Source organism: Azolla caroliniana, unplaced genomic scaffold (assembly GCF_043228905.1).
Source record: "Azolla caroliniana isolate FFs.n. ecotype wild unplaced genomic scaffold, voAzoCaro1.0.p SCAF_3, whole genome shotgun sequence".
Taxonomy (NCBI): Eukaryota; Viridiplantae; Streptophyta; class Polypodiopsida; order Salviniales; family Salviniaceae; genus Azolla; species Azolla caroliniana.
Genome location: NW_028230438.1, coordinates 3,119,169 through 3,145,682, shown reverse-complemented (window position 1 = coordinate 3,145,682; position 26,514 = coordinate 3,119,169). Strand labels below are relative to the sequence as shown.

Here is a 26,514-nt window from a genome sequence, read left to right as displayed (position 1 = left end):
TTCGTCCCGAAAAGATTCCATAGTCGTGGGAATCTACTAGGATTGATGCCGTTACTCCCATTCTTTTGTAATCGTTCCCTGACTACCCAAACATATAGGCAATCAAGTAGATGATTGCAATTGACAAACTCAGGAGTTTCAAAAATCTGGACAATCTCTGTTAGGGTCGAACTGTGGCTGATAAGGAATGGATCATTTGTTGCAACAACATAAAACAATCCTTCCTGAAGTTTATTCCATTTGAATTCGTGTTTCTTTGGAAACACTTCAATCATCTCCACTAGAAATGACATGGGAATTTGGTTGCCCATCACAAACAAGTCCCTCCCCACTTGCTTGTATGTGATGTCATTGTTGCAGAGTGTGCAGAACTAGGTGTGTTCCTTGAGTATGGGATCCCATTCAATTGGCATAAACCGTAAGAATTCGCGAATGAAGATGGTATCCACTGTGACCAAAAGTTGAAGGGACTCAGAACTATATTTGGGAATGCCTGAATAATGGATGTGAAGATCAGAAGGGTCATAGCAAAGGCGTTGCATGAGCTCTTCCACATCTGATATCTCATGTCCTCTCATGAATTTATTCACACACAATGCCTTACAATCATAAAGAATAGGGCTCCCACTAAGCATTTCATGTAATAGTCCGATCGTCAAGATTTGAGGCCGATATGACTCTGGCTTGACATCCACTAATGCTTCTGGAGGCTTCGAAATCTCTATGTACACGTGTATCAGCATTAGTATTAGTCTCGTTGATCCTTATTATCATGTCTGCTCTCCATTGGTCTTCTTTAGTACAGGATTTAGATTGATCCATTTCACGTGTAAGGTTAATTTCCTTGTTCATATTCTCTTAAGCTTCTTCTTCGAATTTCTTCTTCGGTGGGCACAAACTTGATGCTTTCTTGTACGAGTACCAGCCCTAGTCTTTTATTGTAGGAGATAAGAAAAGAGAGAAAAACGTGTATGAGAAAGGGAGATAAGAATGCCAGAATCATATGTATGGAGAGAGAGAAACTACAATCATGCCATTTTATACATAGAAAGCAAATACTCCCTTCCGTTTTTTATTCAATTCTTCTATGATTTCAGACATCTCATGGTTGTGATCAGTCCAGATCAGTCCACAGAGCGGGATGCACTAACAACATGGGCTCAAAAGCTCCCTCTCCATCACAAAAAAAAGACTTCACCTCTCAAATCAAGAAGCATACAAGAATTGATTAGTTAGAATTGAATGGGGCATGTGCTTCCTCTTAAAAATGACATGATTCTTAGGTCCACATATGCTCGAGACATCACAGATTCTGATTCATATCTCTCTCTTCCTCTCTCCTTATCATAGATAGATAAATAGATAGAATATAGACTTTGTAATCATCTGGGGAAGGAACTCATAGAGATGTATAAAAAGAAGAGTGGTACTATTTGACCTAATCCTACAAGAAGGTATCAACTTAGTGCCCGACAGAAGAAGAAGAAGAGATCAATCTTACAATTCCAATGAATGAACCCACCCCAGTCGTGCAACTTCATGATCAACCCAACTTTACTAAAGATGAATAGGGACACTACATGAAGGAGATGATCAATGTGCATGTTGATGCAGTTGTTTTCAATGAAAGTTGGATGAGTTTGAAGCCTCCCCAATCATTGGTGGAAGTGAAGCCACAGTCTTATCACCCTAAAATACTGACCATTGGTCCATTGTATCAAAATCTTGGGCCTTCCCCCATTGATAATTGTAAGGCATTATGTGTGAACAAATTCATGGAAAGACATGGGATATCCGCAGTGGAAGACCTCATACAAGACCTCACCTCTCATCAACAGGATGAACTTAGCCACATCTATAATCTCAACCTCCCCCAATCTGATTTCAACTGGCTCCAACTTCTAGTCACTGTCGATTCAAGAATTCTTGCTGTTTCTATCGATACCCCAACCTATAATCCATTCTTCTCTAGCCAAGTTCCAGAGAGGATATTAATGAACTCTTCTCAGTTGAAAAACACAACGTTGATCAATATTTGCAAGCATCTACTTGGCTCTCTCTATTTTTCATGCACTGAAACATGATGAGACAATCTCATTCTGATCAGATTTTACATATGTTGTACAAGTGTGACCACATTACTATAATTGGTATTGTGCTTCACAAATGTGTTTTATGATCACTGCCGTTAATCACAACTTGTCATTAATCACATTGTTATTAACCGGCCCAGCACATGGTCCACAGAGAGGGAGGCACTAGCAAGTTGGACTATAAAGCTCCTTATCACTGAAAAAAAATTTCATCTCTCAAAATCAAGAAGGTTACCTGTATCAGAGTCCGCGGTCACTCATTGAAGTGGTACGAGAATTAACTAAAAATGGGATAGATCATTTGCTTCCTACCAAATATGGCATTCATTATGGTCTCTCTTTCCCCTATTTTTCACTCTATTCTTATATCCTATATTTTTGTTGGTTGAGCAACTGCCATGCATTGTTGTCAGTTTGACCCATCTACCTCTGTATTTGGTTGAGGCCCAAGGGCTAATATGCAGCAGGTTTTAATTACTGAAGGCCTTGAGTTCAACAGTAACTAATTATCACAATATTGATTTCCAAAACAATTTCCTTTGATAACCCTTTCTGTGAGAATGGCAACTCATTTTGCAGCGCTCCCTATAAAATTGGGAATTGTTACACTGGGAATCATGTAATGCATTCTCTTCTTCATAGTTAAGATGGCAGCACGCACAGCTATCTTCCCAAAGGTTGCTGCTTCTGCAGAACCATGGTGTATATCAATCATGTACATAATGATCTCGAGGAGGGTTTCTTCCTCTTCCCTTAACTCATGCCACAGAGATGATCTTCTATCGTCCGAAAAAGGCCGGATGAGACTGACTCTTACAAAGATCTCATGCCCGTTCGGCCTCCTAATTCTGCGACGTTCTTGTGCCTGGAAACCCTAAAATCTTTCTTCCTGAGTAATTCCTTCATCTTTTTTCTTCTCCTCCTCCTGCAGATAAGGACCTGTGAGGATGAAGGCAAAAAAAGGGATGGATGAAACAAGACAAAAACAAAATTCTGATGTAGACAAAGTGCAGACAAAGTGCAGACAGAGAAGAGAAAGAGAAGAAGAGATCAAAGGTCTCCAGAAGAGAGAAAATCTGATTGATGAATGATTATGAGAGATAGATGAGATAAAGAAACAATACCAGGGAAACTAACACACAAACAAAAGAAGATAAGACATTGGGATGGGATGGAGTGAAAGACAAGACATTGGGATGGAGTGAAACAGAGCATAGAGATCATATGCATAGGTGAGACTCAAGCGTGGGTTCAAGATTACGAGAAGAATCTAAGGGAAAAAGGTTTCGTGAGCAAACGGAAAGGAATGTCGGAGTCTCAACCCAATAATACTTTGTCGAGCTTATCCTTTTCTATGTTGGGTTTCATTGGAAACTCTTCAACCAGCTTCATTAGAAAAGACATAGGAATTTGGTTGCCCATCAAGAATAGGTCCCTAAAAATTGGTTGGTTGTGATTTAATTGTTGCAGAATGTGTAGATTTAGTAGTTGTATTCCTTCAGTTGGGATTTGGATTCTTAAGTTTTGGATTGACATTCAATCCATAGACATAGCAACAATTCATAAATGAAAATGGTATCAATAGTGATCATAAGTTCAAAGGCTTGAATAATGGATTTCAAGATTAGAAGGGTCATCCAAGATGTGTTTCATGAGTTGTTTCCATGAATTTCAACACACACGTAGCCTTACAATGATCAACATAAGAAATCTTTGAACTTTCATTGGACACATTTGTATGAGCATCAATAGCATTATTGATTCTTATTATCATGTCTTCTCTCCATTTTTCTTCTTTAGTATAGTACTTAGATTGATCCATTCAACATATAAGGTTGATTTACTTGTTAATATTCTCTTAAACTTCTTCTTCAGACTTCTTCTTCTTGGTGGGCACAAACTTGAGGCTTTCTTCCACTAGTCAAGCACCAACCCTAGTTTTGCCTTGCAGGAAATAGGAATAGAGAGAAAATTGAGAGAAGGGGGGGGGGGGGGGGGGAGATAAGAATGGCATAATCATAAAAATTCTACTAATTACATTAATAACAATAATCATGTGTGAAGGAATTCATGGGAAGACAGGGGATATCAAATATGGAAGAGCTAAAGCCATATAACCTCATCCGTGACCACAATGGGACCAATAATCATTTCATTTCCCATAAAGATCAAATGTTGTCTTGCATATTTCTTGATCAATTCTTGAATGGTTTGGCTCGAGAGCTCATCTTCTTTTATTTTTGTGTATTTGACTAAGTATTTGAGTAGGTAGGTAAGCTACTAGGAAATAGTTATGTACGTGAAGTCAACAATCACAGCAAGAGATACTAATTAAACTAGTGTATATGTTACAAAGACAAATATGTCATGATCTGGTGGGTCTACTACGAAATGTTGATCTTGATATGGTGTTGTTATCATCGTTGTGGTGTTACCATTGATGGATTTATGAGACTTCATAAAAGTATGTTGTGTGTGTAACTAACTAGCATCCTTGACGGGAATTAGGCTCCGAATTGTTAATATATGTAAGCAAACACGTATAAGGGAGTCGCCTATGCATGGGAGGTTGATTTGCACATATCTATAATCAATTCTTTTTGCCAATCAAATTCTAAAGGCCTCCATTCATATGAGTGGATTAAAATGTGGTACTACATTAAAAATTAAATTATTATTTAGTAGCATTATGAATCAGATGATGTAGCGCTACATTAAAAATATAAGTCTTGTATTCTTATTAATGCCACTTACTTGTCAAAGCCGCATTTTTTAATCTTTGCCATTTACTCCCACATAGTTATTGCCCATCAAGAACTTTACAAACACACTTCGATATTTTAAAGATTAATGTTTAAGAAAGCCAACAAAGGATCCCTTTTCCTAATGTTGGGGATCCCAAAAAGAGCAAAAAGTATTAAAAAATGTTGGCCCTCAAGGAATGGTATTCAGGATTTCAATCATGAGTTGCCAACATAGTTGCATTACATAATGCTAACGAGAAATAATATTCAGTGTTAAAAATATGAAAGTAACTCCAGAATTAACATTACACCACAAGGAATTTGTATCACAGACCTAGGAATGAACAATAGTAGAAAAATCCATAATATGTCACATAATCATGATTTGAGATTACTTTATTAGTAATAGTGAAAATTAACATAAAATCTATATGCCCCAAAACTATTATTTGGGAAGATGGAAGTTGAATTGAAGACTTGTGCACAAGAAACATCCTTCTCAAGACTAATAAACCCATTAACCCAATTTTTTAGCTATAGATATGGTACTTTGACCATTACAAAGCAATCTAGGTACAAGTTGACTATGCCAATGTCATAATCTAGTCTTGAAATCCATATGGTTAGTGCCACCCAAACATAGACGCTGATCCTTAGTGCCATTTAGGTATCTATATATCATCTTGAATGTTTCCCAATGTTTTTTTACCAAGTTATGATAAGAATCTATCCACAACTCCCACTTCAAATGCATTGTGTAGTGTATCGTTATCCATTTTCCCACATCATTTAATTGGTATTTCGCTGGTTCCATGGTCATATGTGTTTATCCCTAGTTTGCCTCATGTCTCAAGCCTACTACCCATGCTTTCGAGTGCCCAACATGCATTCCATCTTGGTGATGTTCCAAAGCCCCGAACAACTCCATGTCAAGCTTGTGTCCACGACTTCTCTAGTGCTTGTCCCAAACGAAGATGCCCATCAATGTTGTCCACTTGTCTTGGTACACATGTTATTCCATAGCTTGAGCAACTTCTCATCACTCCCCAAGTGATTCTCCATCACCCCTGCCTTTCTCAAGATGGCTACATACTCTAATGTTTCTATGAGAGAGTCCATGATGGCCCCATATGCAGTGAACTCACCTCCATCTTTGGAGGTTTGTTCATACGTAGTAAAAAAATAAGGAGTCAATTCATCCCCTTATCTTCTCAAATTATTAATCTTAGTTTGATCTCATATAAGTTGTGCAAAGGTGATCAATGTTGTGGTTTGCAAATGTGTTGTGATCATTCCAAAGAAAGGGATGAACTAACCATTAGGGCCCCATCTCTCAAATCCAATTAGAATCCATTGATTAGAATCGAATTGTTTCCTAAGGGAAATGGCATGTCTCTTGGCTCCACATATATGGTGATCATGCAACGGTTTCCCCACATCTCATTCTTATATATCTCTCTCTCTCTTTCTATCATACAATAGAATATAGACTTTCTTATCATTTGGTACCACTTGTCTAATCATATAACAAAGTAGTCAAACTTATTGCCCCACAGAATCAAAAGAAGAAGAAGAAGAAAAAGAAGAAGAAGTAGAGATGGGCACGAATATCCGATTCAACATTACAATTCCAATGGATGAATTTGATCATCAACCCCCCCAACTTCACCAAAAATGAATGGAGACTCTATATGAAGGACAAGATCAATATGCATGTTGATGATGTACCTGTGTACACTCAAAGTTGGATGACTTTGAAGCCTCCCCAAGCATTGTTGGAAGTGAAGCCGCAGTCTTATTACCCAAAAACAATGACCATCGGTCCATTGTATCAGAATCGTAAGCCTTCCCCTATTGATGATTATAAGGCACTATGTGTGAACGAATTCATGGAAAGACATGCGATATCAGATGTGGAGGATCTCATACCAGACCTTATCTCTACTCAACCAGATGAACTTAGCCAAATCTATTATCTTAACCTCCCCAAATTTGAATATGAGTGTGTTGAGTGTCAACCTTGATGTTATCCAAAGAACCTCCCTCTTAGATTATGTGCAATCTTTGTCTCAATCACGATAATTGTCAAAGGGGTTATTTAATAATTTGATGATTATCCTAAATCAATATCCAACATCATAGTAACCCAATATAGTTAGTAATATCATGCATTACAAAAGAATCTAAAATATCGTTATCTTAAATGCATGCCTATTTTCAAATTAAATCCAATTATTCACAAACTTTCATGATTGATGAAATCTATGGCAATATGATATCTAGTCACTATTTCTCGTAACAAATAGTTACTAAGGAGTTTTGTGAGTCATTCCTCTAGAAATTTTTTCTAGGATATGTGCTCACCAAGAAAACTGTCACCCATGGCATTATGGTTTGATTTAAGGCACATGTTGTTGGTAGTGAATTTTCACAAATTTCGGACAAAGATTTTAAAGATACATTTGCACCTACCTTAAAGATGGTGGCTCTACCTGTAGTGTTCTCTACCTACATTTGCACCTACCTTAACCTTGAACTTCATCATCTTGACATTGAAACCACTTTTCTACATGGAGAAGTGGAGGAGGAGATTTATATGGAGTAACCAACACTTTTTTTAAATCCACAATTCCCACATTATGTTTGCAAACATCACAAATCATTATATTGTCTAAAACAATCTCTGCATACGTTGTCGTGAAGATTTTCGGCAATGGTATGAAAATCGCATAAAACATACGAAATCGAGTGTGATTCTTCTCACAAAAATATAAAAATAATAGTGAAGATACTAACTTTAAATAAGTTTAAAATCTTGGTACGGGAAGATGGAGATCTTCAAGAGCTTTCGAATGCACTTTACTATATAAGAAACTGACAACTTAGTGTCAAGTAATGTGAGTGTGAAGTTTGAGAAGAAGAAGAGAAAAACAAAAACTGTGAGATATCCCACATAGATAGGACAAATCAGGATCCCACATTATATAAGCAGAGCCAGAACTTATTATTTTTTGTCTATGTGTGGAGAATAGAATGTTCAAGGTGACTTGGGCTAAACTACTCGTAATGGTTTTGGGGAACCGGAACCAGGACCGAAACGCGACAAAAACGGAATCGGGACCGGAACCCGACGGAAACAGAACCGGGACCGGTTGGCGACGGAACATGACAGAAATGGAACTGGGACCGGACAACGACGGAACCGAAAAAAGAACCGGACCAGATGGACCAGATCACCGGGTTGGATGCAAACCGGATGGACCGGAAAGACCGATCGGTCGAATAGGTTGATCGCGAAGCACGGTGTCTTGAAGATTTCGGTGTGAAACGAAAAGGCCGAGTCATTTCTTTAAGTTATATTTTTATCATTATACTTTCACATGTAAATTCTCATACATGAGAGCTTGAATGAGTGACATGGTTATCATGCAACACATGTAATGCATGAGCGCCAAATGGCAAACATGCATCTCATGCATTTTATGCATTACATGCATGTCTTGCACCCTCACATGCATCATATGCATGGGGGCATCTATAAAAGAGTGGATAAAGATAAAAAAAAAGGGGGGGGGCTAGGGATTAATCAAGCAAGCTTTGTACTTTATATCAAAATTAATATTAAGAAGAAGATTCCTTATCCAATTGATGATATATCTTGTTCCTCAAATCTAAAGTAAAGGGTTCAATCTTAAGCTCTCTTTCCATTTCAATCTTTCTCAATCAAAAGTCAAGTGTTCTATCTTATCCATAGTTCTAGCCATATGTCTCAAACGTGTCATACTCATACGTGAATATTCGTATCATACTCATACGTGAAATGGCTCCAAGTATGATTGGAATCCATTCGTCTATATTTATATATTTTTTTATTTTTATTACTCTAAAAAAAATTTAAAAATATGAAAAATAAAAAATAATCAAGATTTTTATAAACAAAAATCAAGACCATAAATTCATTGAAAACTAACAAAATAGCATCCAAAATTCTAAACATGAACCAAAATTTATCCAAAGTTCAAACTTCAAACATGAACATTAACCTAGAAAGTAGCTCTAAATTCATAGTACTAATAGTTAATCTCATCTCTCTACTCTTGAGGTGCATTGTCAATGTTAACATCTTGCCCATCATCATTATCTTCTTCGAAATCCTCATTAACCATAGTTGCATGTTGTCTTTGCAATACCAAAAGCCTATCATCATCTTCTTCTTTATTAATCATATCCAAAGTCACTTCTATACGGCATGAATCTCTTTCTTTGACTTTCTTTAATAGACGATGGTTTGTATGCAAGTATACCAGCTTCTCTATATGATCATGACTCAACCTATTTCTCCTCTTAGTATGTATCAATGAAAAGGTACTCCAATTTCTCTCACATAGAGATGCACAAGTACCTTGAGAAAGCACTCGTATCGCAAGTTTACTTAAATTTGGGGTTTCTCCTCCAAATAATTCCCACCACTTAACACCTTCTTTCATTCTAGTAGGATCATTTGAAGGTGGAAGTTGAAAAATACCCTTCTCTTTAGTTTTATAAGCATGATACTCATCTAATAAATTACCTTGCATCTTAATGTCACCATTTGCATATCGCATAATGGTGTCTATCCAACTAGCATTCACCACATTATCAAAAACTTGAGAATTTTCCCACCAAATTGGATGTAAGAGATATCCAATTGCATGTAATGGTGAATGTAACATTTTGCATCTATCCATGCATAATCCTCTAATTTCATCAAGCAACATGTTATTGATTCCTTGCATTTTATTTATTTCTTCTACCATTCGTCGTGTACATTCATATATCAACCCCGTTGTTGCACCTTCTCTATCCGCCAATCGCAACACTTTTAAAATTGGTGAGCATATTTCCACTATCATCTTTACATTTGACCAAAAGGAAGCATTCAATATTATCGAAACTACTTCTTCTGCTTGTTGCGTTTTAGATCCCTTCCATTGGCACCATTCTTCGCTAACTACCATTCTTCTTAAACCACTATACACTCTATCATCCAACAAATTTGATAGCACAATGAAACTATAAGCAAACCTTGTAGTAGAAGGCTTCAACAATTCCTTTTTACTAAACTTGCGAAACATTGCAAGCACATATAGCTTTCTTGTGATGAACGTAGTAACCTTCATACCTAATCTCAAAGCATCATTAACCCAAGCACATTTTCCTATATCCTCAAACAACAAATCAAGGCAATGACATGTGCATCGAGTAAAAAATATCATGGGCCACTCTTTCTCTATCATATGTCCCGCTGCCACACAATTTGATGCATTATCCATGCATACTTGCATAACATTTGTTGGGCCAATTTCAAGAATGGTAGCTTTTAGAATATTAAAGATATACTCCCCCGTTTTACATTCTCCACTTGTATCCACAGACCTCAAAAACATTGAACCAAACATTGATGAAGCTAGAACATTAATTATTGGCCTATTTCTAGTATCTGACCAACCATCACTGACTATAGTGCATCCATATATTTTCCATTTCTCTTTGATGCATGAAAGTTTATCTTCAACAATTTTTACTTCTTCATCTAAGTGCCTCTTTCCCAATTGGAAAGAACTTGGTGGCTTATATGACGAACCAGCCTTTGTAATTGCTTGAACCATATCATGAAAAAAGGAACTATCAACCTTAAGATGTGGAATATCCTCTACAAAAAAGAATCTTCTCACTGATTCATCGGCATTTTTATTCAAACTTTTTTGCCAAGAGATTTGTAGGGATCTAGTAGAATTCTCAATTGTCCTCTTCTTACATGATGAAGATGACATGTCAACTACAGATGCACAAGTAGATGGCACAACATTGGCATTAGATGTACTTACATCGACATTATTCTCACTTTCTGTAATAGAATTTTCATTAGCATTAATATTTTCATGAGCATCCACATCCGATACTAATTTTTGTATCTCATCTTTTATTGCTCCAGTGACTTTGCGGCATTTATCCACGCCTTGTCCTTTTAGCCCCAAAAGATGGGCTTTAATTCGGTGTGGACCACCAGCAAACACGTGTTTGCAATATTTGCATTCATTTATATGCATTCCTTTATTGTTTCTCTTCACGACAGTAATGTGGTCCCATAAAAAGCTCTTTTGTTTGTCCATACTACAATCACATTAATTTATAAATCAACAATTTAGGAAGTGAGTTAACAAATCTACAATCACGTTGATATGAATATATAAAAGAACATTAGAAAACTATAATTACATTGATTTAATAAAACTACAATCCTTTTGAGGTGTTTTTCCTTCTCAGAGTTTATTAAGTTCTATTCGATTTCGGGCAACATTGCCTCAATATAATTCATTTCTATGTCACTTTCTATGTTACTTTCTATCTTATGTTTCAAATTTCAATATCAAAAATTTCTATGGCTAAAAGCCAAAAGGTTCAATGGTGATTATCTCTCTCCAAAGGCCAAATTTCAATTAGATGAAAACATGAACAACTAGTTAAATTCTCTACATTATTACGAATCCTATATGGCCAAGAGGTATTACTTTTCAGCACATTAAGACCTTCTCAATCCCATGCAAGACAAATCACAAACCTAAGACAAAGATGCATCATGCAATTTGTTGTTTCTCTTCCTCTTTCAATTATTCGATTAAAAAAACCAAAAAAATGGGTAGTGAAGGGGCGGGGAAGGGCGACATGTCTAGTTTTCTTATCCCTTGCATCCATTATTTGAGGAAAACATGCATTTGTAGTATGTACAACCTGAAATTAAAGCTGATTTGCACATACAAACATCCATAATTCCATAATCTCATTTAGTGTTTTATGAGTTCTTGGGTTTTTGTTAAGATTTTGAGGGTTTTTTCCCAAATTTTCGTTTTAGGGTTTGATCTCATGCTCATTGAATGATTTAACAATTGTATAGACATTAGAAATACATGAATTCAAGATAACAATTTACCTTTACGCTTCCAAGAAGAATCAAACGAGACAAATCGGTAAGGCGGCAGGTTGTAGGCGGCCCGCGGGTGAGCGGGAATCAGGATTCGGGATTCGGGATTCGGGATTTGGGAATCAGAAATTAGAAATTAGAAATCAGCCTGTTCGTTTTGTCCTTCATAGAAATCTGATTTTCACGATTTTCTCCTCACAGAAATCTGATTTTCACTCAAAGCTCTCGATTCTCTACGGTCGACTGAGGACTCTCGATTCTCAGACTCTCAGACTCTCAAACTCTCAGAGACTCAGACTCATCACTCGTCACTGCTCAGTGCTCAATGCTCACAACGCAACGACACATCAGAAAAAACCCCCCAAAAAAACACCCAAAAAAACCCCCCAGAAAAAAAAAACCCAAACGAATATCGCGTATCATACGCGTACGTTTGCAAACGTTCGCGTACGTCCAATAAATTGGACGTACGCGAATATTAGGAACTATGATCTTATCTCAATCTCGCTCTCTCTCAATCTATCTTAAATCCTTTCTCGCTAAAGCTAGTGCAAACTTCGAATCCTTTCGGTCCAGGACCCTGACAGTTCCACCTCACGATCCGCACGTAGTGACGGATCTTCACGACATAATTAAGTGGTGAACCCGACGTGAAAGAGGCGGTAGAAAGGATCAAGTTGAAACCGATACTTGGAGATGGCATCCTTAAGCAACCAAGCGGGAGAGTTCGAAAGGATGATGGCAATTGTCGAACAAATGATGAGATCTCGGGACAACGATGCGAGCGTGGAGAAGGCCGTCGATCGTGTCGTGGAGCTCGAGGGTCAATTTGATGGAAGGAACATTATGAAGTTCTTGGATGTATACAAAAGGGAGATGAATCAAAGGGATGTGTCCGAAGCACGTCAAACCTCGAGTTTCAAGCGAGTTGCCGCCAACAACATCCAAAGGCGCGCCATCGAGCTTCAAGAAGGCAAGGCAACATGGTCCGAGTTTGAGAAAGCGAATTAGCGGAGGTTGCGATAGAAGATTTGTCGTGGATGACTCGACATGCCTTTAATGAAGTGGATAGAAAAGAAGAATAAGAAGATGAGCGCCTCGAGGGTGTACGACGAATTCGACCAGATGCATATTCGTCTCCCTACCACGGACCAAGTGCTGCTTGAGGAGGACAAGACTTTGTACTTCTTGAAAGCGGTGGATATGAAGGATAGACGAGAATTGGGGACTCTCCTCGAAGATGATACCCAACCAAATGGGCTTGTGGCAGACTAGATTGTGGCAAAGCGAGCGTGCAATAGGCTCGGCAAGCGTCGTCAGTGGGTTGATGACACCGACTTGGCAGGATTGACTGTGGAGAAACTAAGACAACTGAAAGCCGTTGAACTAGCCAAACAAAGCAACTCGGAAGAAAAGAAGATTGATGATGACATCATTGAAGAACTGGTGAAGAAGTTTGAGACTGTCACACTAGCGAACATGAATCGTTGGGGCCCGAAAGGAAAATAACCCTTTATATGTGTGTTGTGTGACAACTTGGACCACATGAGAAGGGAGTGCGTGAGTCTTCGAGAGGTCATCCGACAAAATATTGTATACATGGATGACAACATGATCTGCTCGAGTGAAACTCGAAGACCCTTGTGGGTGAATTTCGGAAGAGGAGGAATGAAGAAAATTATGGAAGATGTTGAGGCGACTCATGTGGATGCGATGCACTATGATGCATCGGCTGGAATTAAAGTCGAAAAAGATAAAAATGAAGTTGCTAGAACGGGAACAAAGTTTTGGTCTTTTGTTCTCGAGTGTAAGAAGAAGGGTAAAGTTACTTCGGATGATGTAGAGCTTGCAGACCGAAGTGTACAAAGTATCACCGGATGGTCGGATCCGATAGACGACAACACCATATTCGCAGAAGTGATGTGTGACAACCACGAGGTGTTCGTGGATGAAAAGAGAAAAAGAATGGAAGGGCAAGATAGCCCATCAAAAAGACATGAAACAAGGAGCACGAAAAAGAAAGAAGATACAGAAGCAACTCAAGCTTTACGAACGGAGGATGAAGACTCAAGTCGAAAAAGGGAGTCAAGCAAACGAGTCAAAGAATCAGTTCAGCCGATGAGGGTTGATGTCGAAAACCCCGTTCGAAAGACGAGAACTATGCTTACCTATAAATTAAGGTCGGACATAGAACAAACGACATACTTGAAGAAAATCCTCAAGGAACGTGTTCTTGATAGCCACGTGACCTTGTCCTTTAGGGAATTTCTTGGCATTACGAAGGAGTTCCATGACATGATCGTGGATCTTGTAAAGAGAAAGAGGCAACAATCGAACGAGGAAGAAGAGAAGCCACAAAAAGCAAAAAAAAATGCCATAAGGATGACAAGGGACGAAGTCGATGAAGATATGGTGGACAACCACTATACTCGACCTCATTAGGCACGAGCAACAACGGAGACGCCGAAAAAAGAGACTGAGGTAGCTTTAATCGACCATGGGTTCGAAATCAACCTTATGTCGACTGAGGTCTACAGAAAGGGAAGATGGCCCATAAATACGAATCATGGACCGTGGAAGATTTGTGCTGCTATGAAAGCTACCAAAGACTTGTATGGGGCATGTCCTAACATCCCCATCATGATTAGCGATGTCGAGATAGATCAACATTTTTTTGTTCAAGACACGGCGTCCCATCCCATCATTCTTGGGCAACCGTACATAACATTATCACGAATGGAAACCAAAATGTTCGACAATGGTGAGGCATTTTCTTGAGTAAGGAGTCTTGATGGGAAGAAGGTCGTACAATTCTTGACTGTACGTGCCAACCATGAAAGGAATCGGGTGGGTCATCAATCAAGAAGGAGAAGATAATGCGTCGTATGCCATCCGGTTCGGAGCAAAGGTTCTTAGCGAACGACAACGAGGATACGCCTAAGTCAAGCAGGAACTTTGGGGTATTGTGTCGGTAGTGAAGGCGGACAAAGACTACCTGATCAGGTTGGAAGTAATAATTGAGACAGATTGTCGCCCAATCCTCGAGATGATCTCAGGATGTGCAACACCGGATCTAGCTATGCTAAGGTGGATCACTTGTATCAAATTTGAGAATGAAGGTGACATGGTTTTGGAAGATGATGACGTCACCCTCGACTTCTTCAAGATGGTTCGACTATCGGCAGAAGACGAGGGCACACTAAGCCTCCACGCCTTCAACGAGGACGAGTACGAAGGAGAGTGGTTACTGATCGACAGATTCTTAAAAACAATGATGACGGATGCTTCGTTGACGAAGGAGGAGGCTCTATGAATCCGGAAGAAAGATTACCAATACTTCTTGAAGGGAGGATTCCTCTAGCGACACCCAAAAAGAAGGACAGGAATACCACGTCGAGTGGTGGTGAAGAAAGAAGAGCAAGTGACGTTTATGACCGAATTCCACGAGAGTGCTTGGGCAGGTCATAGAGGAACATGGGCAACGTTCGAAAAGTTGAAGGAGAAGTACTAGTGTCCAAGCATGTACAAAGATGTACTCCATTTTGTGTCCACGTGTGAAACTTGCCAAGTACATTCGAATATACGTCATCGTGATCAGTTACGGCCGACATACTCGTTCACCATACACTTCAAATGGATGGTGGATCTAGTCTCGATGCCAATGGGAGTGGGAGAAATGAAATACTTAGTTTTGGCAAGAGAAGACTTGACAAATCAAGTGGAAGAACGGGCTTTGACAAATAAGACGACGTTAGTTGTTTGCAAACTTCTGTGTTAGTAACATGCGGCTACATAGAGTACAACAATGTCTACTTAGCGGAGATCACATGCTCAATTGTAAAGAGGTTCCAAGTATGAAAGGTGCAATTGGAAGACATGCTATTGGTTGGATGAAAAGTTACTTTCAGTTAAATTGTGAAGTAATGCCCACTACAGGTAGGATGCACTTTGCTGATAATTACACACGTCGGGAAGTTTATGATGTCTATCGATTCGATATGGTGGGCTCACGTAATAAGTCTATCACAGATAGCCAATTCATAAGATTATGGAGAACTCGGTTTTCAAATGTTATTATTCCACGTAAAGTACACATGGGTGGGGTATTGCTCGATTTGTGCAAATCTTAAAAGTTTGGCTAAAGGTGCAAAGACATCAATGGAAAAGGATATGAGTAAGAAGTTACTACAAGAGCATCGTGAGGCACAATCGTTAGAACGAAAGAAGGTGATGCATCATAGAGAGAAGAGGCCTGAACAATACATGTGCTTAATGATAGATGGCATGGACCAGAAGAAGACGTGCTTACCGCATATGCGGAGGCTCCCCAAAGACGTCAATGATGAGTGCCTTGTTCAAATGCACTTGGTGGGATGCTTAGCTTATAATAGGTCTGTTGGACCTCACGTCTTCATTACATACGCCAATGTTCACAATGACCCTAACCTAACACTTATAGTGATTCACCGAGTTTTGATGTCTTGGGGCCAACCCTTCCCCCCTGTTCTATACATTCAATTGGACAATACTGCTAGAGAGAACAAAATTTCAACTGTGTTTGGCTATCTAAGTATGTTGGTCAACCAAGGATTATTTAGGAAAGTGAAAGTCAATTTTCTTTTGATTGGCCACACACATGATCATATAGATCAGATGTTTAGCACATTCTCCAGACAGTTGTCTCGGCATGATGCTTTCACATTACCTAAACTATTTGATGTAATTTGTGATGCATATACACCACGCCCAAAAGTGTTACACTTGAAGGAGGTATATGACTTTAAGAGATATATATCAGATGGGGATGTTGGGAATGTTAAAGTGCTTGCCCAGTTAAACAATATAAGCTTCAATCACATTTTTATGATAAAGAAAAAGGAAATAAGTGGTTCTACACTTTTGTATGCTAAACAATATTCATCTTCTACAACATGGGAAACTGAAGGTGGTTGCCAGTTATTACTTTGTATGCCGAGTACAATTGTCCATGGAGCTAAGCAAATGCCAATTGAGAAGAAAGGACAGTTGTAGAGTGACTTGGTATCAGAACAAAAACGATTATGGCTCCAAGCCTTAGAAGAAAAAAGAAAGCATATTGAGGCCGCCAAGAAATACGCCGCACAACAAGACACATCATGGTGGGATCTATTTTATAGTGATCAGAAAGGAATTATAGACAATTGTGTATTTGGTGATAATTGGAATTTGGAAATGTCATTCACATGGTCGCTGCAACATGATCGTGTAAATAGAACTCTGGAGCAACCAGCAAATGCGATTAATGACAATTTGGTCCATCCACAACAAAGAGACATTTATGTGGGACCAAGGATGACCAAAGCAGTCGAAGCTAGATGGCAAGGCAATTTGCAAGAGCTCACAGCGGGGATGTTGATTGCAACGCCGGCTGATGAGAATTCACATGGCCACCAATTTTGGGTTGGTAAAATTCTAGAAGTGCTAATGCATGAAATAGAAAACACTATCAACTCTATAAATGTTCATTGGTACAACACTAGAAGTGCAAATGCTTTTACAGGTAAGTATACATTGGAGATGATTGAATGCCCAACAAGAAGGGGAGGTAGGCAGAGGAAGCAAAACATTCGTAACACCTCGACCCTTGATATCTCTCATGTGGATATCATCGTGTACGACTTCACACTTACAAAAGCCGGACGATTAAGGAAGTCAACAATAGATATAATAAAAGAAAAATTACCAGGTCTACAAGGTGGCGGAGAGGAGGGACTTGACCTTGTTGATGTCGACTAGACTTTCACCACCAATGACCAGATCGTCCACATATAGGATGATGACAATTAAGCTTCTAGAGTCGTGTCGTACGTAGAGGGAGTTGTCGGACTTCGACATTCGAAAGCCGATTTGATGAAGATATTGCGTAATCTTCGAATGCCAAGCACGCGGTGCTTGCTTAAGGCCATAGAGAGGCTTCTTGAGTTGACATACGACTTTTGGATGAATGCGCGATTCGAAGCCGGGTGGTTGTACCATGTAGACCTCCTCGTCTAATTCGCCTTGGAGAAAGGCATTCTTGACGTCCATTTGGTGGAGGTGCCACCCTTTTGCTGCTGCAAGTGCCGTCTATCTCATGAATCGGTGTACGACATTGGGTGTGCACGAACTTACTCCGCACGAGAAGTTCTTCGAAAAGAAGCCGGACCTATCACATGTTCGGATATTCGGCTCCATTGCATACATGCACATCCCCGACGAGAAGTGTCAAAAGTTTGAGCCGAAGTCGTAGAAATGTATCCTCGTAGGATACTCACTGGAGCAAAAGGGGTACAAATGCTACAACCCCTCAACTCAAAAATCTCGCATAAGTCGAGATGTCGTTTTCGACGAGTCCGCATCCTGGTACGCACCAGAGACAACTTCGACTTCGATTTCGCTCGACCCAGATTCCGCCGAAATAGAGATAGAAGTTGAAGATCGACTCACGCGCATGTTCGAAGAAAGCCCAATTACGATCGAGGATGACGAGGAGGAATCGTCATTGTATATTACTTATAGTAGTGATTCTCCGTAAAGGAATGATCATGAATGTATTTTTGGCTATTAAGTGTAAATACATTCCGCTTGTAACAAATTGAGTAATATAAAAGCATGTGTTTTGAATTCTTATGATTTCTAAAAAATCGTTTCTTATAAAATAACATTGGTTGTAAAGTTTGTGATATAAATTGAGAATGTAACTTTTTGAAATTCCTCTTTTTTTAGTTACTTCTAAATCACGAAAATAGTGGATTTTTAACCTTTTTCATAGTATGTTTGAACATGTATGATACTGGTATTAATGTGTTTTGTAAAATCATTGAAAAAGCCCTAAAATCAACCAAAATTTTCCTTATCCTTCCATTTATGCGCGATCCTTCCACTCGTGAACGCGAACGTGTTCCATGTAAACCATGGTTACTTTGAGGATAATTATGGTTAGTTTATCAAAACCACTAGCTTTGTGTCATGCACAAAACCATGGGCTTCCAACATTGAACCCATGGTTTTTGTGTTTGTATTTTTTTTTTTTTCCAAAATGAAGCTACTTTCCCGTTAGTTAGGAATGATTATTACATAGAGAGTCTACAAGGAGACTTATACACACATCGGGGAGTCTTCCTCCGATCAAGTAAAAGAAGATGAGCCTACTTACAATGCCTTGCGGCCTAACTTAATGTAAGAAGCTACCTATATCTAGTACGAGTCGGCTCTTGGGGCCTACAACGAAGAGAGGGTGCCAGGTGAGTAGGAAACAACCAATGTGGGGGTTGGTAGTTCCACCTCGGGCCACTCCCGCCTTGCGTCACCATAGGTGTGTTCCACCATTTTTGCCAAAAGCGTTATTCCTTGAAGGCGCAAGGTTCAAATCTTGCCTTGCATGATCTCATCTTTGTGGCATGTTTAGCTTATTGGTATTATTATTATTATTATTATTATTGTTATTATTATTATTATTATTATTCTATCCATGGTGGTTTCACTCTATGCGACGAAAACATCATGATAGCGGTTCATTATATACCATATAGTTTCACTTAGAACATTTCCCATGTAATGCTTAGTTCAATAAACAATATATAATTAGACGTAATTACCCTTGTTTTTTTCCACATGCCATGAAACTCCAAACATTGTTTTTTTGCATGTTGAGTGTCACCCTTGATGTTTTATCCAAACAACCTTCCTCTTAGATTATGTGCCATCTTTGTCTCAATCATGGTAATAGTGAACGGGGTTATTTAATAATTTGATGATTATCCTAAATCAGTATCCAACATCGTAATAACCCAACATAGTTACTAATATCATGCATTACAAAAGAATTTAAAAGATCGTTATCTTAAATGCATGACTATTTTCAAATTAAATCCAATTATTCACAAACTTTCATGATTGATGAAATCTATGGCAATATGATATCTGGTCACTATTTCTCTAGTAACAATTAGTTACTAATGATTTTTGTGAGTCATCCGTCTAGAAATATTATTCAAGGTTATGTGCTCACCAAGAAAACTGACTCCCTTGGCATTATGGTTTGATTTAAGGCACGTGTTGTTGGTACAGGATTTTCATAAATTTCGGGCATAGATTTTAAAGATACATTTGCACCTACCTTAAAGATGGTGACTCTACTTGTAGTGTTCTCTACCTACATCCGCAGCTACCTTAACCTCAAACTCCATCACCTTGACATTGAAACCAATTTTCTACATGAAGAAGTGCATGACAAGATTTATATGGAGCAACCAACACATTTTTTAAATCCACAATTCCCATATTATGTTTGCAGACATCACAAATCATTATATTGTCTAAAACAATCTCTACATATGTGGCATTTTAAATTACATACTTATCGTGTTTCCTTTAGCTTCAATGTCTTCAACCCGAGCCAAATATCTCTATTGATATGGACGGCTATATGTATGTAGTTATTGGTGTTTATGTTGATGATTTGCCAATTGCTTCCAATTAAAGAGCTTCATAATGAAAGACAATCAATCAATTAAAGGAGGATTTCCCCGTGAAAGATGTTGGACCTCTCGAAAATTAGTCTTGGAATCCAGGTAACTTGTAATAGTATAGAAGGAGCTCTAACAAACCTTGACACTATGAAAACTTGTGGATATTCTTCAAAAGTTTTGAGAATCAGATGATTGATTGCAAGCCAAAAACTCATGACTCCTACGATGGTAACCAAATACTCAATAATACACTAATTACCAATTAATTATCATATATAACTGCAATATGGGATTACAACTACCATGTCCATACACTCTTCCCTTATTTCTTGTGACTTATTTAACTTCTTCTATCATTTAACTTTTGCTACTACTTGGTACATCTTCCTAAGAGTTAAATAACTTATGAGCTCCCAATAGAAAAATAAGAGAAATAACGTACAATGAAATCCCAAATGAATGAAAAATAACATAACAAAGCTTCCAGATAATTTTTCCCTTAAGGTTTCGATGATGAAGGTAGGGTGGTGAATTTAGGGCTAAGAATGGTAATAGCCTGCAGTCTTTTCCCTTAAGGTTTCGATGATGAAGGTCAGGTGGTGAATTTAGGGTTCAGAATGGTAATAGCCTGCGACTGTGTAGCCTGTCTGGAGTAATGAAAATAGGAGAAGCACAAATGCGGCAAGCAGGGACATCGTTAGCCATGGCCGAGAAAAATACTTCTCGCGAAACTCCATGTACATGGCACGCCCGCCATTCTCGTAGTCGTCAAGTACATCCTGTGTCATCTTTTCGCGTTTCTCACATTTTTGAATGTGGATATAGGTGCACATGTTGTTCCACATCTCGATCAACTTATCATCACTCCCCAAGTGATTCTCTATCACCTGCGCCTTTGTCAAGATCGCTACATCCTCCGCTGTGTCGATGAGCGAGTCCATGATGACCACATAATTAGTGAGCTGACCCCCATCTTTGGAGTGTTGTTCATAGGCAAGGAGGTTCCTCAGTATTGCCTCCGTTCGATTTTTCACTACAGCCGTGGAAGATCGAGCTGAAGCATTGCCTTGTGGTAGTGAATGTCTGAAATGCCAACATCTTCAATCGCCTTGAACACGATGCCAGCTTTGGAGAGCTGAGAAGCCGTTGGCAGGCGATTGCGGAAACGATTTTTCTTTTGATGCTCTTGTTTCATCCCGAAAAGATCCAATATCAATGGTGGGAATCTGCAAGGATTCATGTCTTCGGTCGCATTCTTTGGGGATTCTTCTCTGATTACCCAAACATATAGGCAATCAAGTAGATGAGTGCGAGTATCAAATTTCCCACTTTTAAATGAATTCTGGCTGGTAGAGAATGGATCAATTATTGCAACAGCAGCATTCAATCCTTCATTTAGTTCATCCCTCTCCGAGACGTGTTTCTTTGGAAACTCTTTAATCAGCTTCGTTAGAAATGACATGGGAATCTGGTTGCCCATCACAAACAAGTCCCTGACTGCTTGTTTGAATGTGATGTTATTGTTGCAAATTTTGTAGAACTGGGTGTGTTCCTCGAGTATGGAATCCCCTTCCAACTGTATAAACTGCAAGAATTCACGAATGAAGATGGTATCCACAGTGACTAAAAGTTGGAGGAACTCAGATCTGTAATTGGGAAGGCCCGAATAATGATTTTGAAGATCAGAAGGGTCATTGAAGAGGCGTTTCCTGAGCTCTTCCACATCTGATATGGCATGTGCTCCCATGAAATTTTTCAAACACAATGCCTTACATGAATAAAGGGGAGAGCTAACACCAAGCTCTTGATACAATGGACCGATGGTCACTTCCTTAGGGGAATATGGCTCTGTCTTGCCATTCATTAATGCTTCCGGAGGCTTCGAAATCTTCGATCTTTCATTGGATACAGCATCAGTATGGCTATTGATAATGATTGTCATCTGTTCTCTCCATTCGTCTTCTTCTTCAGAAAAGGATTTGGATCGATCCATTTGACGTGTAAGGTTGATTTCCTTGTTCATATTCTCTTAAACTTCTTCTTCTTCTGTGACCACAAACTCTAGTTGCTTTCCTGGGGATCCGTGATGGTGCAGCCAAACGCAGGGATGGATGAAACAAAAACAAAAACAATATTCTGATGCAGACAAAATGTAGATAGAGAAGAGAAAGAGAAAGAGAAGAAGCTATAAAAGGTCTCCAGAAGAATAAATCAGATTTGATGAATGATTATGAGATATAGACTATATATAAAGAAACAATACCCTAGGGAATCTTGGCATATAAACAAAGGAAGACAAGACATTGTGTTCATATGAGAGAATATTATGTTCGTATGTCCTTCACTATGAGAAATCCACTCACTTGAGACTTGGCAACAATGAAACTATTTAATGCGGAACTTGGTCATGATGGAATGACAAAAGTTGTGGAAGAAATTGAAAGAAGAAATTTTGGAGCTACCTACTATTCATCATCGATAGGGATTCGTGTTGGATAGGATACCACTAGGCAATACTTGAAGGTGAATTTTAGCTGACACAATCTTTAGAGAATTTTGGAAAGGCCAGCTCCGAAGGGATGAGGTAGATAGAAGTTGAGAAAGAAAGATATACTAACCTCTTCTAATACTGAAATTGTCGCATGAGACAATTAGCTTACAACAAAACGGGGTGTGTACCCAATCATTGAAAATAAAAATAAAGTAAAAGAAAACTTAGATAAAAGAGTTGTAGTATTCTACAAAACATCTTATGGTTTAACATACTCTATAAAGGAAATGCCATTGTGCTAGGCCTAGTTTCGTGATGGCATGACAAAAGTTGTGGAAGAAATTGAAAGAAGAAATTTTGGAGCTACCTACTATTCATCATCGATAGGCATTCGTGTTGGATAGGATACCACTAGGCAATACTTGAAGGTGAATTTTAGCTGACACAATCTTTAGAGAATTTTGGAAAGGCCAGCTCCGAAGGGATGAGGTAGATAGAAGTTGAGAAAGAAAGATATACTAACCTCTTCTAATACTGAAATTGTCGCATGAGACAATTAGCTTACAACAAAACGGGGTGTGTACCCAATCATTGAAAATAAAAATAAAGTAAAAGAAAACTTAGATAAAAGAGTTGTAGTATTCTACAAAACATCTTATGGTTTAACATACTCTATAAAGGAAATGCCATTGTGCTAGGCCTAGTTTCGTGATGGCATGACAAAAGTTGTGGAAGAAATTGAACGAAGAAATGTTGGAGCTACCTACTATTCATCATCGATAGGGATTCATGTTGGGTGTTGTGATCAGTCCACAGAGAGGAATGCACTAACAACATGGGCTCAAAAGCTCCCTCTCCATCACAAAAAAAAAGACTTCACCTCTCAAATCCAGAAGCATACAAGAATTGATTAGTTCGAATTGAGTGGGGCATGTGCTTCCTCTTAAAAATGACAGGATTCTTACGTCCACATATGCTCGAGACGTCATAGATTCTTAGGGATTTGTGTTGGATGGGATGGTACTAGGCGATAGGTGGAGATGAAATTTGGCAACACAATCATTAGAGAATTTTGGAAAGGGGCAATAGCTCCAAAGGGATGAGGTAGATAGAAGTTGAGAAAGAAAGATATACTAACATCTTCTAATACCAAAATTGTCCCATGAGACAATTGGTTTACAACAAAATGGGGTGTATACCCAATCATGAGAAAAAAATAAATTTAATCAATAATAAATGACGTTGTGCTAGGCCCAGTTTTGTGATTGCATGACAAAAGTTGTGGATGAAATTGAAAGCAGAAATGTTGGAGCTACCTACTATTCATCATCGACATGGATTCGTGTTGGATGGATACCACTAGAAGATAGGTGAAGGTGACTCTCGGCCAACAAAACCTTTAGAGAATTTTGGAAAGGGGCAGTAGCTCCAAAGGGATGACGTAGATAGAAGTTGAGAAAGAAAGATATACTAACATCTTCTAATACCAAAATTGTCCCATGAGACAAAAGGGGGTGTGTACCCAATCGTTGAAAATAAAAATAAAGTAAAAGAAAACTTAGATGAAAGAGTTGTAGTATTCTACAAAACATCTTATGGTTTAACATACTCTATAAAGGAAATGCCATTGTGCTAGGCCTAGTTTCGTGATGGCATGACAAAAGTTGTGGAAGAAATTGAACAAAGAAATGATGGAGCTACCTACTATTCATCATCGATAGGGATTCGTGTTGGATGGGATGGTACTAGGCGATAGGTGGAGGTGAATTTTGGCAACACAATCATTAGAGAATTTTGGAAAGGGGCAGTAGCTCCAAAGGGATGACGTAGATAGAAGTTGAGAAAGAAAGATATACTAACATCTTCTAATACCAAAATTGTCCCATGAGACAAAAGGGGGTGTGTACCCAATCGTTGAAAATAAAAATAAAGTAAAAGAAAACTTAGATGAAAGAGTTGTAGTATTCTACAAAACATCTTATGGTTTAACATACTCTATAAAGGAAATGCCATTGTGCTAGGCCTAGTTTCGTGATGGCATGACAAAAGTTGTGGAAGAAATTGAACAAAGAAATGATGGAGCTACCTACTATTCATCATCGATAGGGATTCGTGGTGGATGGGATGGTACTAGGCGATAGGTGGAGGTGAATTTTGGCAACACAATCATTAGAGAATTTTGGAAAGGGGCAGTAGCTCCAAAGGGATGACGTAGATAGAAGTTGAGAAAGAAAGATATACTAACATCTTCTAATACCAAAATTGTCCCATGAGACAAAAGGGGGTGTGTACCCAATCGTTGAAAATAAAAATAAAGTAAAAGAAAACTTAGATGAAAGAGTTGTAGTATTCTACAAAACATCTTATGGTTTAACATACTCTATAAAGGAAATGCCATTGTGCTAGGCCTAGTTTCGTGATGGCATGACAAAAGTTGTGGAAGAAATTGAACAAAGAAATGATGGAGCTACCTACTATTCATCATCGATAGGGATTCGTGTTGGATGGGATGGTACTAGGCGATAGGCGGAGGTGAATTTTGGCAACACAATCATTAGAGAATTTTGGAAAGGGGCAGTAGCTCCAAAGGGATGACGTAGATAGAAGTTGAGAAAGAAAGATATACTAACATCTTCTAATACCAAAATTGTCCCATGAGACAAAAGGGGGTGTGTACCCAATTATTGAAAATAAAAATAAAGTAAAAGAAAACTTAGATAAAAGAGTTGTAGTATTCTACAAAACATCTTATGGTTTAACATACTCTATAAAGGAAATGCCATTGTGCTAGGCCTAGTTTCGTTATGGCATGACAAAAGTTGTGGAAGAAATTGAACAAAGAAATGTTGGAGCTACCTACTATTCATCATCGATAAGGATTCGTGTTGGATGGGATGGTACTAGGCGATAGGTGGAGATTAATTTTGGCAACACAATCGTTAGAGAATTTTGGAAAGGGGCGTACATTGGCGTTGTAAAAATGCCTTATTTATAGAGGAATCTAGTGATGCATCATGAAGTAAGTATCTTGCATCCCATCTACCAAACCATTTTTCCGTATCTTGCATCCCATCAGAACACAATTTTGGTTTTCTGCATCGTTTGGATATTTTTGCTTGCTTCCCATGCAATTCGAGGAAGTTGATGTGGAGGACTTTTTTGAACCTTAAGCATGTATTCAACAACCCTTTCCATGGCCATGATTGTTATGTACACATAACGTTGGTGAGGGTAGGTCACTAATATTTACATTAGTGAAGGGTGTCTTCACTAATGTTAAAAAGTTGGCTAATGTGATTGGATAGAAGGAATGATAGGTGCATGCACTATCATGATTTGGGCAACCAATGAATGGAGACAAAGGGATGATGTAGATAGAAGTTGAGAAAGAAAGATATACTAACATCTTCTAATACCAAAATTGTCCCATGAGACATTTGGTTTGCAACAAAATGGGGTGTATACCCAATCATGAAAAAAAAAAAACAATAATAAATGACGTTGTGCTAGGCCCAGTTTCGTGATTGCATGATAGAAGTTGTGGATGAAATTGAAAGCAGAAATGTTGGAGCTACCTACTATTCATCATCGACATGGATTCGTGTTGGATGGATACCACTAGGCGATAGGTGAAGGTGACTTTTGGCCAACAAAATCTTTAGAGAATTTTGGAGAGGGGAAGCTCTGAAGGGATGAGGTAGATAGACGTTTAGAAAGAAAGATATATTAACACCTT

At 38.5% G+C, this 26,514-nt stretch overlaps 1 protein-coding gene and 1 long non-coding RNA gene across 2 annotated transcripts; one reads left to right on the top strand and one right to left on the bottom strand.

The window, feature by feature from the left end:
* Window positions 1–776: 776 nt before the first annotated feature.
* LOC147865891 (uncharacterized) lies at window positions 777–23,702 on the top strand. The gene is made up of 3 exons (XR_015529447.1): window positions 777–834; window positions 22,293–22,335; window positions 23,588–23,702. It is a non-coding gene; the product is annotated as an uncharacterized LOC147865891 (long non-coding RNA).
* LOC147865892 (uncharacterized) lies at window positions 8,830–10,500 on the bottom strand. Its single transcript, XM_087317482.1, has one exon. The coding sequence runs from the start codon at window positions 10,483–10,485 to the stop codon at window positions 8,929–8,931; it is 1,557 nt and encodes a 518-aa protein (XP_087173608.1). The 5' UTR covers window positions 10,486–10,500; the 3' UTR covers window positions 8,830–8,928.
* Window positions 23,703–26,514: the final 2,812 nt, after the last annotated feature.

Excerpts from the sequence above, each read along its gene's own strand:
- LOC147865892 (XM_087317482.1), bottom strand. The coding sequence starts at position 10,485 with ATGGTTCAAGCAATTACAAAGGCTGGTTCGTCATATAAGCCACCAAGT.